This window comes from Colletes latitarsis, chromosome 8, assembly GCF_051014445.1.
Source record: "Colletes latitarsis isolate SP2378_abdomen chromosome 8, iyColLati1, whole genome shotgun sequence".
NCBI classification, from domain to species: domain Eukaryota; kingdom Metazoa; phylum Arthropoda; class Insecta; order Hymenoptera; family Colletidae; genus Colletes; species Colletes latitarsis.
The window spans coordinates 20533476-20549077 of record NC_135141.1 but is presented as its reverse complement, the minus strand read 5'-3'; the positions used below and the strand labels follow the sequence as shown (position 1 = coordinate 20549077).

At 34.1% G+C, this 15602-nt stretch overlaps 1 protein-coding gene across 3 annotated transcripts in view; it reads left to right on the top strand.

The window, feature by feature from the left end:
- Positions 1-15602, top strand: part of N (neurogenic locus Notch protein) — a 427418-nt gene that overhangs the window by 256321 nt on the left and 155495 nt on the right. For all 3 annotated transcript variants that reach the window (XM_076770843.1, XM_076770842.1, XM_076770844.1), the window contains 2 exons: positions 6187-6543; positions 13335-13490. In XM_076770843.1, coding sequence (XP_076626958.1) covers positions 6187-6543; positions 13335-13490 — 513 coding nt within the window. The remainder of the gene's footprint in view (positions 1-6186; positions 6544-13334; positions 13491-15602) is intronic.

Here is a 15602-nt window from a genome sequence, read left to right as displayed (position 1 = left end):
TTTGCATTTCGAGTCTTATGAATATAGGGAACAGATATCGAACCTGGAATTGTTTCAGTCATTTCCAACCGTAAGAAAATTATTACACTATTTTTTCCAGAATTTCTAGAATATTAATTCTAATGATAGTTTCATGAAAAATAATTAGTTGACAATGTTCTTTTTTTTTTAAGTATTTTATTTGTATATTTGGATCATTAGATATTATTGTTGTCTTTAGTGTGATTTATACACAAGTTATATATATGGGTAATGATTTATATAAATTTTGATTTAATTCTATGGAACAATGAACTTAAATAATATTAATATTAAATAACCAATGGATTTAAAAAAGAAGAAACGTACAAAAGTACTTGCATAAAACGTAAATTTATATTATCTCATAAATTTATATTTCTTAAAATACGTACTTTATAGTGTTTTCTTCTGCAACCGAGGACTATAAAATGTAATGGCCGAAACTTATAAATAAAATGCATGGGAAAATCTTTTGTAGAACATTCTTTCTACATTTTTACGCAATCTATTTATACTTTATCGTTACATATATTAACGTATATGGCCCCACGTGTGCTTAATAAAGACGTTTAATAATAATAAAACAGTGGCCGTGTAAATTCATGGGCGGAGAAGTATCATAATCTCGATTTTACGATGTAAAAATCTCACGGTAGCGTGTAGGGTCCCAGTAATCCGGTAACTCAAGAAGGGAAACCTCCTTGAAAGATTCCAGTTTCGAATCTCTGCTAAAATTCGGTCGCGAAGCCCCGATGGTACCCTCTGTTGCGCATGAAATCGATTTCAATAAAAAAAATTTAGCATTTTACATGGTCCATAAGCCCCCTGATAAATGCACAAATAAAATTTAAAACAATTTAGAAATTCATACAATTCTTAAAGTACTATAATCTTATTTTAATAACGAAAAATTGGCATTTTGCACAGTCCATAAATCCTATTACAAGTGCACAAATAAAATATAAAAACTTATTATTCATATAATTTTTTAAATCTCAAAGAATTTTAAAACCCAATGTACGAGAAAATATAAATATTCAAAAAGCAATATCACATTGGTGCTCTAAAATTTTGTCTATTTAATTTTAAAACAGGAATTGTATTTACCAAAGTGTTTAAATTTTCTTATAAGGTAAACATTGATGAGAATCGATTTTAATAAAAAAGATTTGGCATTTTACACGTTGCATAAGTCCCATAAGAAATGCACAGATAAAATATAAAAATTTAGAAATTCCTACAAGTTTTAAAATTCAGTTTGAAGAATTTTAAATCCCAGAAAATGTAAATATTCAAAAAACGACGCCGTATTAGTGCTTTAAAATTGTCTATTTAATTTTAAAATAGGAATTGTATTTACCACTGTTTAAATTTTATTACCAGGTAAAAATTGATGAGAATCGATTTTAATAAAAAAAATTTTGGCATTTTACACGTTGCATAAGTCCCATAAGAAATGCACAGATAAAATATAAAAATTTAGAAATTCCTACAATTTTTAAAATTCAGTTCGAAGAATTTTAAATCCCAGAAAATGTAAATATTCAAAAAACAACGCCGTATTAGTGCTTTAAAATTTTGTCTATTTAATTTTAAAATAGGAATTGTATTTTCCAAAGTGTTTCAATTTTATTACCAGGTAAAAATTGATGAGAATCGATTTTAATAAAAAAAATTTAGCATTTTACACGTTACATAAGTCCCATAAGAAATGCACAGATAAAATATAAAAATTTAGAAATTCCTACAATTTTTAAAATTCAGTTCGAAGAATTTTAAATCCCAGAAAATGTAAATATTCAAAAAACGACGCCGTATTAGTGCTTTAAAATTTTGTCTATTTAATTGTAAGATAGGAATTTTATTTACCACTGTTTAAATTTTGTTTGCTGTAAAAATTAATAAGAAACGTATTTCCTATCGAAGACCCCGCTGGAAACATGTTCGCGTGGAATTTACGATTCGCCTATGGTGAATCGAGGATCGTGATCCCTTTTGTCGTATATTTATATTAAAACGCCGAACACGTTAGTTAAGATTCGACTGTAAAATTATTTCTGAGAACCGGGCGCAGAATACCCGGCGTTATGTTCCCCGGTCGGATAATGGCGCACGCGAAACGGCCGATTTACTTTTGCATCGCTTTAATATTAATGTTACCCGCCCCTCTTTGTTGGGGCCCCGGTATAATAACGTCGTGGCCGTGGTTTATACATACGTATAGGGCTTCGGGAACTTTTTCATTCCGGAACGAAACTCTAGCTCACGTCAGCGACGTGTGTACGCCTCGCGAACCAGTGCAGATGCATAGGAAGTTTAGTTAACCGCTCTATCGAGCATAAATTATGCGCGCCATTAGAGTTGGTAACTATGGTTCGCGGGCCAGGTATGCATCGCTGGTCGAGCAACTGATACCGATAGATAAGAGCGGAAGGAAAGTGGACGCGTGTGTATGTGTTTTGCTATCCACTAAACAGAGAAAGACGTCTTCTTCCATCGACTGCGAAATATCACCCGGATTTCCTTGTTCGCTTTTGTTCCAAGAGCAATCTCGAATGTAAATTACGGATGCAAAGCCGAAGAGACCCAAGAGAAGTCATTTCGAGTCTAAATAATAGGGAATTACTTGAATTAAGAGAATTAAGGGAATTAAGAGAGATTCATCAGAGCTTTACATTTCTTTTTTAACACTTTTTAAATACATATAATTCAAAAATTATAATTGAGATTCTTTCGAAGCCTTATTTCTCAAACACAATATAAACTATTACTGAAATTTTCTTATAAGTGTTATCATTTTATATGGATGATTCCAAAGACTGTTTCTTTTATTTTAACCAAAATCTTGCCTAACCCAGACCCAAGTGAAATCATTTCGAATCTAAATAATAGGGAATTACTTGACTGTTTTAATTTTATTTTATCGTATTACAGAATAGAATTTTCCCTGTATCAAATGACGAGTAAAATTTAAAGTGTTTACTTTGCTAAATAATAGGAAACTACATTGTATTCCAGAATAAAATTTTCCCTCTATCGAACGACGAGTAAAACCGATGTACCAGCCGTAGATTTTAAGTGTTTGCTTTGCTCCCGCCGCCATTGGTCAGCAAAAAGAACGCCCCGCGAGGCAAGAAGAGTTTTCAGGCTGCTAATAATTCATTGTCACGCTACATCGACCATTGTCGTTCTCCTAGTAGCTCGGTTCTTTCCTATGCAGACGTTTTTCCTCGAGGTCTCGAGGTGTCACGATAGTTTTCGTTTTAATTAAAGGGTATCGCGTTCTTGCATCGAGAAATTTCTCTCGAGTGCAAACTTGTTCGGTTTAACGGTTAGGATTTTGTTCCGCCGTGCACAGTGCTCGATCATCTATGTTTTGTCGATCCATTTGCTTACCAATTTGGGTTCCATTCCCACACTCGATTTTCCAGTGAAAGATTCATCTCAGAGCTTTACATTCCTTTTTTAACTCTTTTTAAATACATATAATTCAAAAATTATAATTGAGATTTTTTCAAATTTTCAAATACAATATAAACCATTAATGAAATTTCCTTACAAATGTTATCATTTTGCATGGATGATTCCAAAGACTGTTTTTCTTATTTTAATCAAAACCTTGCAACTTTTATGATCGTAGCTATACAAGATCTTTCGTGCCCCTGCATAGAAATTGGAATTCATTTCCATATGTTTTGTATTGTACTAATTAACATATTACCTTGTCTTCTTCGTGTTCTCCCACATACAGAGTGTTCGGCCACCCCTGGGAAAAATTGTAATGGGAGATTCTAGAGGCCAAAATAGGACGAAAATCAAGAATACAAATTTCTTGATGGAGGCTTCGTTAAAAAGTTATTAACGTTTAATGTTCCGCCAGTACTGATTTTTTTCTCGAAAATGCGCAGAATTTCGGGGGTACGTCTATTGACCAAAAATGATTGTAATTGACCCCCGCAACCGAAAATAGTTTTTCCAAGACGATTTGAAATTTTTTAATTTTGTCGACAAATTTGTCCACCTACTGAAATTTTTTTCTCGATTGTGGGTAGGATTTCAGGGGTATGTGTAATGACCAAAAATGATTGTAATCGACCCCTGCAACGGAAAATAATTTTTTCAGAAAGATTTGAAATTGTTTAATTTAATTTTGTAATAATTTAACGAAGCCTCAGTCAAGAAATTGATATTCTTGATTTTCCTCTTATTTTGGCTTCCAGAATCTCCCATTAAAATTGTTCCCAGGGGTGGCTGAACACCCTGTATATTCTAACAGTGTACTTATAGTAGTTCTACCAAAATTCGTTTCTAATTTCGTCAATAAAATTGAACTGACTCCGCGAGGCAACTTGGAACGATTTCAGCGAAGAATATCAATGATGGGGATCGGCTTTTACTCAGAGGTCGTTCGGTACATTGAGCTATCGTTTTCACGGTTATCAAGGTCTATCTCTTTATCTCTAGCGTTTCAGTCGAGTATCCTTTTGCCTCTCCCTCCTTCGATCCAGCCATAAACTCGTGGAACAATAAAACCTCGTGTATCTGTAGATTCGCTTTAATATAACAATTCCTTTTTTTTTCTTCTTCGAAGAGTATACAAGACCTACACGGCAACATAGCAGAGTAATGACTTCTCTTTATGACCGCAACGATCACCGATATAATCAGGGTGGTAAGAGATATTGTACAGTTCTTGCACATACGTGTTTCTACCTCCATGATTCTCTGTTTGTCTTTCAATCTTTCCACCTTGATAAAAGGCTGTGTCTAAACAATGTTGTACGATCGGGTCGTAAAGCGATACGTGCTGGACCATAAACTGCTTTCGACGAGCTGCGAACGTTAACTTTCGCAATGGAATGGTCCACGACGATTTTAAAATGCTAAAAGATTTAATAAACGTGTCCGCGTAAATATGAATCGAATGCATTTCCAAGAGAAAACATAAAATTGAATGCAACTTGCCATTTCGCGAATTTTTTTTATTTAAAATTACATGTATACTGTGCCTTTGGTAATAATAATACGTCAGAAATTACTTTTCACTGTAAGAAGTAAGTGCAAAAAATGGAATAAAAGTATCTCAATTTATAATTCTTCGATTTTATTTTGACTGCACTCCATTTGCTTGTTTTCATATTTCCTTTTGAATTTGATAAATGCAATACATTATTAATTCCACGTGTAGTATCGATGCAATGTTTATTTTCAATTATTGCATTTTCGAGTCGAGTATTTTGCCTCTGAATACCGGTCTATATTCCGAGGGAGCAAATAATCGACAATTTCGAGATTGAACTCATCCAATTTAAAAAAAATTTACGAATATTTTATATTTTTTGAATTTGACAAATGCAATACATTATTAACTCCACGTGTAGTATCGATGCAATGTTTATTTTTAATTATTGCATTTTCAAGTCGAGTATTTCGCCTCTGAATACTGATCTATATTCTAAGGGAGCAAATAATCGACAATTAGGAGATTGAACTCATCCAATTTAAAAAAAATTTACGAATATTTTATATTTTTTGAATTTGACAAATGCAATACATTATTAACTCCACTTGTAGTATCGATGCAATGTTTATTTTTAATCATTGCATTTTCGGGTCGAGTATTTCGCCTCTGAATACTGATCTATATTCTAAGGGAGCAAATAATCGACAATTAGGAGATTGAACTTATCCAATTTAAAAAAAATTTACGAATATTTTATATTTTTTGAATTTGACAAATGCAATACATTATTAACTCCACTTGTAGTATCTATGCAATGTTTATTTTTAATCATTGCATTTTCGGGTCGAGTATTTTGCTTCTGAATACCGGTCTATATTTTGAGGGAGCAAATAATCGACAATTTCGAAATTGAACTCATCCAATTTAAAAAAAATTTACGAATATTTTATATTTTATGAATTTGACAAATGCAATACATTATTAACTCCACGTGTAGTATCGATGCAATGTTTATTTTCAATTATTGCATTTTCGAGTCGAGTATTTCGCCTCTGAATACTGGTCTATATTCTGAGGGAGCAAATAATCGACAATTAGGAGATTGAACTCATCGAATTTAAAAAAAAAGTTTACGAATAATTGGTTTTACTTTTATTGCTGCTATAAAATTCTTTTAACAGTGTGTATTTTGAATGTTTCAGGATTTCGAGGCGAACAGTGCGAGGAAAACATCGACGACTGTCCAGGGAATCTCTGCCAAAATGGCGCGACCTGCATGGACAGGGTGAACGAGTACTCTTGCCTCTGTCCACCGTCGTACACCGGTACGCAGTGCGAGCTGGATGTGGACGAGTGCTCCGTGCGTCCTTCGTTGTGTCACAACGGTGCCACGTGCACGAATTCTCCAGGCAGCTACTCGTGCATTTGCGTGAATGGCTGGACCGGGCCCGACTGCAGCGTCAACATCGACGATTGCGCAGGTGCAGCTTGTTTCAACGGCGCTACCTGCATTGACCGTGTTGGCAGCTTCTACTGTCAGTGCACTTACGGAAAAACAGGTAAAAACTTGGATATTGTAGAATTTAATCACGTATCCGACGATCATTCATATCAGCATCACATGTGTATTGTTGGTTTGTGAAATTACAATTTCACTTGTTTAGAATGCTCTAAATATGTTTCATAAAAATTAACGACAATTGGGAATTATTATTTAATGCGACTATCGAAAATGACCCATTTGTAATTTGTAATAAAATTTTATTATTTGTAATAAAATTGTTATTTACTGGATTTTTGCTAGAAAAATATTTACTCGACTGGATTTTTTGTAGTAAAAATTGTAAAATATTTAATTGTTATTAACTGGATTTTTGCTAGAAAAATATTTACTCGACTGGAGTTTTGCAAAACCGTGGTTTTCTATTCGAGGCTGAATAAACATTCATTTTCATCGCATCATGCATTTCTTCAAGTATCTATCAAAATTTAATTCTTTTGGTACAAATAAATACACCGTAATTGTCAGTAGCTCATTAATTTTTGTCAATATTACAAATCAACACACACAATTTTACATTGCAAATATTAGACAGAAATATATTCTGCAGATTTGTTGCACGTGCACGAAATGAAACAGGCCCCCAACAAACATACACAAAATTGTCAAAATATACTGCAACAAATCAACACACAATTTTACTGTGCAAATATTAGACAGAAATATATTCTGCAGATTTGTTGCACGTGCACAAAATAAAACAGGCCCCCAATAAACACGCACAAAATTATTAAAATATACTCATTTGCTTTCACATATAAATTAAAAGAAAAAAAAAATAGAAACAAGATTTTGAAAGAATACATTGCTTTCTATAATTAATTATATTAGCTCACCGAAATTTTTTTTTTTGCTGGACCCACTTGTGAAAAAGATTCATCGCTGCTTCGCTGCGATAAATAAGACCAGAGCAGAAGAAATACTTAACAAATTGCACCCAATGAATACATTGCAATTACAGAATAATTACCGTGCGATCACCGATGTAATCGTAATCGTAAATCATTAAGCCTCATAATTGCCGTGCAATTAGAACGCAATCACTTAGCAGAAGTTATCGCGTGGTCGGATTACATTTTGCCTAACATCGCAGACGATAATACCGCGGTATTTATTTTTTGACCTCGTCGACTATGCTTCCTTTTGCGCGGCGAAACGAGAACCCGAGCTAAGCCCGGTATGACGAGGCGAACGCGTTTTCTGCGAATCGCGGCGATTAGCGGAGAGCCGACTACGGTCGATAACAAGGCCGCGGGGTTGGAAATCGTGTCGTCATTATGCATCGCGAGTGCATCGGCAGCCGGGGCATCTGCACGTGCAACAATATGACGCGGACGCAGAAAGGGACCCTCGGAATCCCGGGATTCCGGAGGCCCCTGGCTGCCTAGCCTTACCGAGCGACGACCTTGAGGACTGAAAACGAGTTTCTGTCCTTACTTTCCTACCCGAGGCCGAGGAAGACGGTTTTCAGATCGATCGTTCCGACAACGATCGCCAAATACAGGCATCCTTCTTCTCTCCCCGACATTATTGCGATTCCACCGGATAGCCCCGGCCGAACTACTTTTTCCGCGGCAGCTAAAGATCTCCGGGAAACGTCGAATCAGCGGTTCCCAATCGGGGACCTATGGCCCACCGACTCCACGGGGCCTCGAAATCCCGATTTTTTGCCGAAATTTCGATCTCCAGTTTGATAAAATTGATATTTGGAATATTGAAGATATCATTGTGTAGATAAATGTGTAGAAATAGTTGCATTTTTTGATATTATGTTCCTTTGTAGGTGAGAACTAGGTGGTATCGGAAATATTTGCGGAAATTTCGATCTTAAAGTTGGTGAAATTAATATTTGGAAGATCACAAATATCATTGAGTAAATAAATGTATGGAAATAGTTGTATTTTTCATATTTGTTTTGGCACTATATTCCTTTCTAGGCGATGACTAGATGTTCATGTATCTAGGGTGAATTTTAATTCTCAAAAAAGCATAGAATATACTTGATATGCAAAAATTTAAAAAATAGTTGAAGTAAGATACGAATTATTATATTTTGGGGTTCGGACGACGCTCTGCAAAGCTCCCATTTCACTAATTTTATTAATACAAGTATGAATTTGCATAAAGATCCGCAGTCCAGTGATAACTTTTGTAGAAATCTTTTCATTTCTTTCCGAATTGAAGGAGTAAGTAGTGTGTGTCAGCGAGAAGTTGGCAAGTGAAAGGAATGCGGGTCTGATTGGTTCCCCACTCTAGTTTCCACGATCCCATTGACTGAAACGACGAGAGTGGGGATGGGCGGAGCAAACAAAGCATTCTCCTTTTCCCTCTGCTGCCCTCGCTAGCCAACTTCTCACAAATGCATAGTATATGGTTTCCTTAACCCCTTTATACTTTTAAAAACATCTGTTTAATTTGACAAATTCTCAGAAACGTAGGATGCAATGTAATTAACAGAAACCACACTATTATGTAGCTTAGAAACAAATCCAATAAAGAAATAATATGGTTAATATGGAGTGATTAAAAGTAAATTTGTTTTCATTCAAGTATATGAAATTTTATAAGTCTCTGATACAAACTCATTTTCAAGATTCTTTTGTACATCATTGGTTTCTTTCTCAGCACTTTGTTACATAGGACATTTAACTATGAAAATTAAAACAATTAATTCTCAAGTCGAAATGTTAAAGAAAATAAATTTGAATAGATCTCATCAATTTTAATGAAGTTACGAAAATAAATACTCAAACAAATTCTAAAATCGAAGTTTTCTTAAAGTGCTTTGTTATTTTATTTACCACATTTGGTATACAACAATTCAGACTCGAACAATCTTCACTTTACAAATACACTTTACTTGATACTTAACATTAAATTATTGCGATTCGATAACAAGATCCAGTTTTGTTAAAGTGCTTTGTTATTTTAATTTCCACATTTTGTATACAACAATTCAGACTCGAATAATCTTCACTTTACAAATACACTTTACTTGATACTTAACATTAAATTATAGCGATTCGATAAGAGAATCCGATTCTAATATCCACGATTCCCAGACTATGATCCAAGTTAAAATGGCGTTTACCTTTCGTAGAGAACGTTAATGATCTACAAATTTCCTAGACGATCTCTGCAGAGCGTCGATAAGGTACGGTGTTAATTCGATTTACGATATGGTTGTTTCAGAACAGTTTTAACGACGCGTAGAGGTTAACGGATTTACAATATGTACGTACGCATAAACGATGGCATCTGGAAGTCCGTGTTAAAGCCCGGAGGCTCCATTTCTTGCGCGTACGGACGCACTTACAGTTAGTCGCGGGTGCAATCGTTGCATCTGCGTTGCACTTTACTCTGGTTTATATATGAACATCCTAGACGCACGTGTCTCGTTATCGAGATCCGTATATGAAACTACCAGTGTCAGCAATCAACAAAGGATAGACCTTTTATAACTCTGAATCATCTACGTTCCAAACATGATACGTCAATTTCTGTATAATTTCGTATTTTTACCGGAGATTTTATTCTCTTCAAATCAATAATAACAATTTTTCCAGCTTTTGTATTGGCGTAAAAAAATACTTGGTTTATATAATTAACCCTTACGTGGACTCTGAATCTCAACTGAAGTATTTTGCTTATGATTCTTTTAAAGCATTTAACTTTAAACCTAACGTGATCGGTCAAATGACCGTTTTTAAAATTTCGTTTAGAATTTCTAACGCACAATATTATTTTAGCGCCATTTAACTTCACGACTTTTCTTATAGTATACGAACAATGAATTTTACAATATTCACTTCTATCCATATTGTTTGTTTTTTGAGAAAAATATGTAGTCTATCTTGTCTGTCGCAATGATATATATTTTTTTGTAAAAAACTGGACAAAATTTGGTACCAAATTCTGGTTAACATTCGATAAGTAGGAAATATATGTATAGCAAAGACGAAAAGAGAGAATCTTCAGTTTCCACTGTCTTAGAACACGTATTAAAAATAGTTAAACTTTAGATGCGTGCAGTTCCGAAACCATTAGTGTCTTATTAATTATTGAGCCATTGTTAGAAGCGGCAAAGCCTCCCTTTTAAAATGGTTTTTGGTTTCTGTCGATCGGACTTTCCGTTTTCGAGATATCAAAATTTATGTAAAAGGTAATTTTTTAAATTCCACCCTCGTCTTAGAAAAGTCGATCAACGCGTATTAAAAATACTAAAACTTTAAATGCTTGCAGTTCCGAAACTATTAGTGTTTTAATAATTATCGAGGCGTTGTTAGCGGCGGCAAACCTTCCTCTTTAAAACGGTTTTTGGTTTTTGTCGATCGGACTTTCCGTTTTCGAGATATCAAAATTTATGTAAAAGACAATTTTTTAAATTCCGCTCTCCGCCTTAGAAAAGTCGATCAACGCGTATTAAAAATACTAAAACTTTAAATGCTTGCAGTTCCGAAACTATTAGTGTTTTAATAATTATCGAGGCGTTGTTAGCGGCGGCAAACCTTCCTCTTTAAAACGGTTTTTGGTTTTTGTCGATCGGACTTTCCGTTTTCGAGATATCAAAATTTATGTAAAAGGTAATTTTTTAAATTCCACTCTCCGCCTTAGAGAAGGCTATTAACGCGTATTAAAAATACTAGAAGTTTAGATGCGTGCAGTTCCGAAAGTATTAGTGTTTTATTAATTATTGAGACATTGTTAGAAGCGGCAAAGCTTCCTCTTTAAAATGGTTTTTGGTTTTTGTCGATACGACCTTCCGTTTTCGAGATATCGTAATTTATGTAAAAGGGTATTTTTCTTAATTTGACTATGTCTGTCTCCGTCTGACGCGTCGCGTCGTACCTCCTTGTCTACCCCGCGTACGTGACTGTCGTGACCTAGTTCCGGCGTAGTATTTCCAAGAATTTACTACGCACTGTTTACTATTTTCGCGCGCGCGAGTTCATTGATCGCAATGATACCTCGTATCTCCGAAACTAGCCACCGCATCGACGCGAAACTAAAATCGTCATATCTCCGGAACTAATAAAGCTATCGACTTGTTCGAACGCTCGTTTTAAAGGGCATTTCATCCTCTACCTAATGATCATATCACCTACTATAATTTTTGCTATCTTCTATGTTTATTTTGAAATTTACTTTTACGCTACGTACCCAAAGAAGTTTCAGCAATTCCTACTGATCGTACGACTAGTGTATGATATAACTGGACCATAAATTGTTTATTTAATTAAAGATGAATTTAAATTTGTATACAGGGTATTTGCATAATTACTATGTCATATTTTCGTAAATACTTATTTCCTCCGGAATTAACTATGGTATTGACTCGACACAAAATTCATTTTTAAGGGCATTTTATCTTCCATCCGATGAAAATTAAAAAATTTTTTAACATGAAAGAGAAGAATATCTTACGAATAAACATCAAACAGATAGATATGATGCAAAAATTAGAAATACGTTGCCTCGTAAAGGAGAAAAAGAAAGACTGGTCATTTGGTCGATCATGGTAGGAATGGGTATACATAATACAAAAATATTGAACTAATGGGGGATTGCATAAATTATCAAAAAATTACATTGACATACATGAAAAAATTATTAATTTAAACTTGCAGAGTGGTCCCAATAATTCACTCAAAAATTAACAGAAATTGGGTGTCATTTTTATTTCGAACAAAAAGAAACTTTGATATTAGAATGTCAAATTATGCACTATAAATACTTTACTTAATAAAAGTGACAACTATTTCCTAGGGATCAATATTATTAGAGTTCCAACATATCCTCTCTGCAAGACCAGTTTTAAAAAAGTTGTTAAAAATTTTTCCCCCTACAAAAGTACCATCTTTTTAAAGAAAGAGTACAAGTTAGAACGAAATGAAATTTGTGACAGTGGATGGACAAGTTTCAATTTCTATAACCTATATTATAATACAAAAATATTTAATTGGTATAATCAAAAGTAATTGGGTGCCATTTTAATACTTCAACTAAGTACATAGCGTAATAAAAGCTGCAACTATTTCCAAGGAATTAATATTATTAGAGTTCTAAGATATCTACTCTACAAACCAGTTTCAAAAAAGTTAAAAATTGTCAAATACAAATAGATAAATAAAATAAAATAAAAATAAAATATTAGAGTTCTAAAATATTCTCACAAGACCAATTTTAAAAAAGTTAACAAATTTTCCCCTCTCATAAAGATACCGCAAATTTTTAAAGAAAGAGTACAAATTCGAACGAAATAACACCGATCTTTGCCAATCCCCCGACGAAATGAAACTCATGGCAGCGAAGGGATAAGCTCCAACGCGCATCATCGTCGTTCCAAGCAATTCCAATCGGAATTCCTTGAATTTCCATCGCGTGGTACGCTGCACGGAGCAATTAGATCGACTTATCGTATACGTTCGCGAGAGTTTCCAGTAATTTACCGAACGCGAACCGCGGATCGACGAACGTTAGACGCTCTGGGGGATTTGTCACCGTTCTCCTACGGCGTCTCTCGGCTCTTCTGCGATCCTCGAGCGTAACTTTTCTGGCCAGGTTACGCGAACCGAGCGGATACAAGCCTTAATGATGTCCATCTTTGGCGGTCGCCGCCGTGTTTGGCGCTCGACGATCGACACTTTTGTCCTAGAAACGCACGCAACCCGCGGCATTAACAGAGAGGCCCCTTCAAAATGGCGGCAGACGCGGTTGGATTTTGCGCGTGGATTTTTCGTTCGACCGTAACACGATCGTAAGATAAATCGCTGGGTCTGTTCGTTGCAGGGCTCCTGTGCCATTTAGACGACGCCTGCACCTCGAACCCCTGTCACGAGGGTGCGATCTGTGACACCAGCCCCATCAACGGATCCTTCACTTGCTCCTGCGCGACGGGTTACAAGGGGGTGGATTGCTCAGAGGACATCGACGAGTGCGAGCAGGGTGAGTGTATATCCTTTCATTTTATGATTTTACTTTTATTGTGTAAGCATTTGATTTTTAAAATGAGCTTATCGAGGGACAAATTATTTTTATTTGCTCCAACAGGTATTTATTTTTTATAGTAAAATATGTTTTACCATTTTAAATGATTTTAAATTCATCGTCGAATTATTTTTATTTACTTCAAACTGTCGATTCAGGCTTACGTATATTTTTTTGTAGTAATTGTATTACGTGTATTATTTTTCGTAGTAAAATATTTTTTACTATTTTTAGGAATATAAAATTAGTCGTCAAATTATTTTAATTCAATCCAACAGGTCGACTGAGACTTACGTGAATTTTTTTATTGTAGTTAAATATTTTTTACCATTATTTATAATTTAAAATTGATCATCAAATTATTTTTATTCACTCTAACGGGTCGACCAAGACTCACGTGTATTTTTATATTTTCTCTATTTAAAAACTACTAAAATGATATCAATTGTTAACATGATAAATACTTGCATATACAAACGAAATTGGAAATAATTGCAAATTCGTTCCACTTTAAATAATGTTACCACGAATTCAAATTTCAATAATGATACATTAAAATGATATATGAACGTGGATATACTGTTCATAATATTACATGTGGCTGATATACTAACCAGCTGAACAATATACAGGGTGTTCAGCCACCCCTGGAAAAAATTTTAATGGGAGATTTTAGAGGCGAAAATAAGGCGAAAATCAAGAATATCAATTTTTTGACTGAGGCTTCATTAAAAAGTTATTAACGAATTAAATTAAAAAATTTCAAATAGTTCTGGAAAAATTATTTTTGGTTGGAGGGGTCAATTATAAGCATTTTTGGTGAATAGACATATCCCTGAATTCCTACCCACTTTCGAGAAAAAAATTCGGATAGGTGCTGAAATTTTTTGGCAAAAAAAAATTTTCAAATTGTTCTGAAAAAAATTATTTTCGGTTGCAAGAGTCGATTACAATCATTTTTGGTCATTACACATACCCCCGAAATCCCACGCATTTTCGAGAAAAAAATTCCTTACCGAAAATCTAATTTCAGGCCAGAAATCGTTCCCCGAAATTTCATGCGTATCTTTAAAACACCATAACTCCTGAACGGATTGGACGATTTTAATGTTTAAAAAAGCAAACAACGCGTATTTTAGTGTAGAATATATAGAAATTTTAACAATAATGAAAAAGTTGTCCTTTGACCCCGTAAAATCAGAAAAACCACATAAAAATGGTCCAATTTTCAAATAACCGTAACTCCTATAATAGTGAACGTATCTCATTGAAATTTTTTTCTGAAGTAGAGCTCATGGATACCTATAAAAAAGTATTAAACAACTTTTCTGTACAGCGTCAACCAAATTTATTAAAAATGAAAAACGATTGTTTAAGAAAAATCGACAGGGGGTAGTGCCTGAATTTTTTGACGAAAAAAAAATTTTTCAAATCGTTCTAAAAAAATTATTTTCAGTTGCGAGGGTCAATTACAATAATTTTTGGTGAATACACCTACCCCCGAAATGCTACCCACTTTCTAGAAAAAAATTCAGTACGAGCGAAACTTTAAACGTTAATAACCTTTTAACGAAATCTCCATCAACAAATTAATATTCTTGATTTTAGTCTTATTTTGACCTCTAAAATCTCCCATTAAAATTTTTCCCAGGAGTGTCCGAACACCCTGTATATTGAGAGGCCTGAAAGTGATGTTTTTTTACATTAAATTCAAAGGAATAAATTTTTAACAATTTTTTATTTCTAATCAATGATGTAATCACCCCCGTTATCAACAACCTTTTGCCATCTAATGTGCAAATTTTCAAGATTGTTGGTAACAAGGACAATTACATAATTGATTCTAAATTTCTAAATTTGATTCTAAACTTGTTAAAAAATTTATTTGTTTAAATTTGATGTAAAAAGACATTACTTTCCGGTTGCCCATATATATATGTATTTCTTTTTGTTTTATCCTCTTCTCTCACATTATAACGAGAACTGTCCGATTTCACATCATGTAATTTTTGCTCACATATTTACTCATATTAATATTCAGATAATATTTGTTATTAGCAAAGTGTGGTT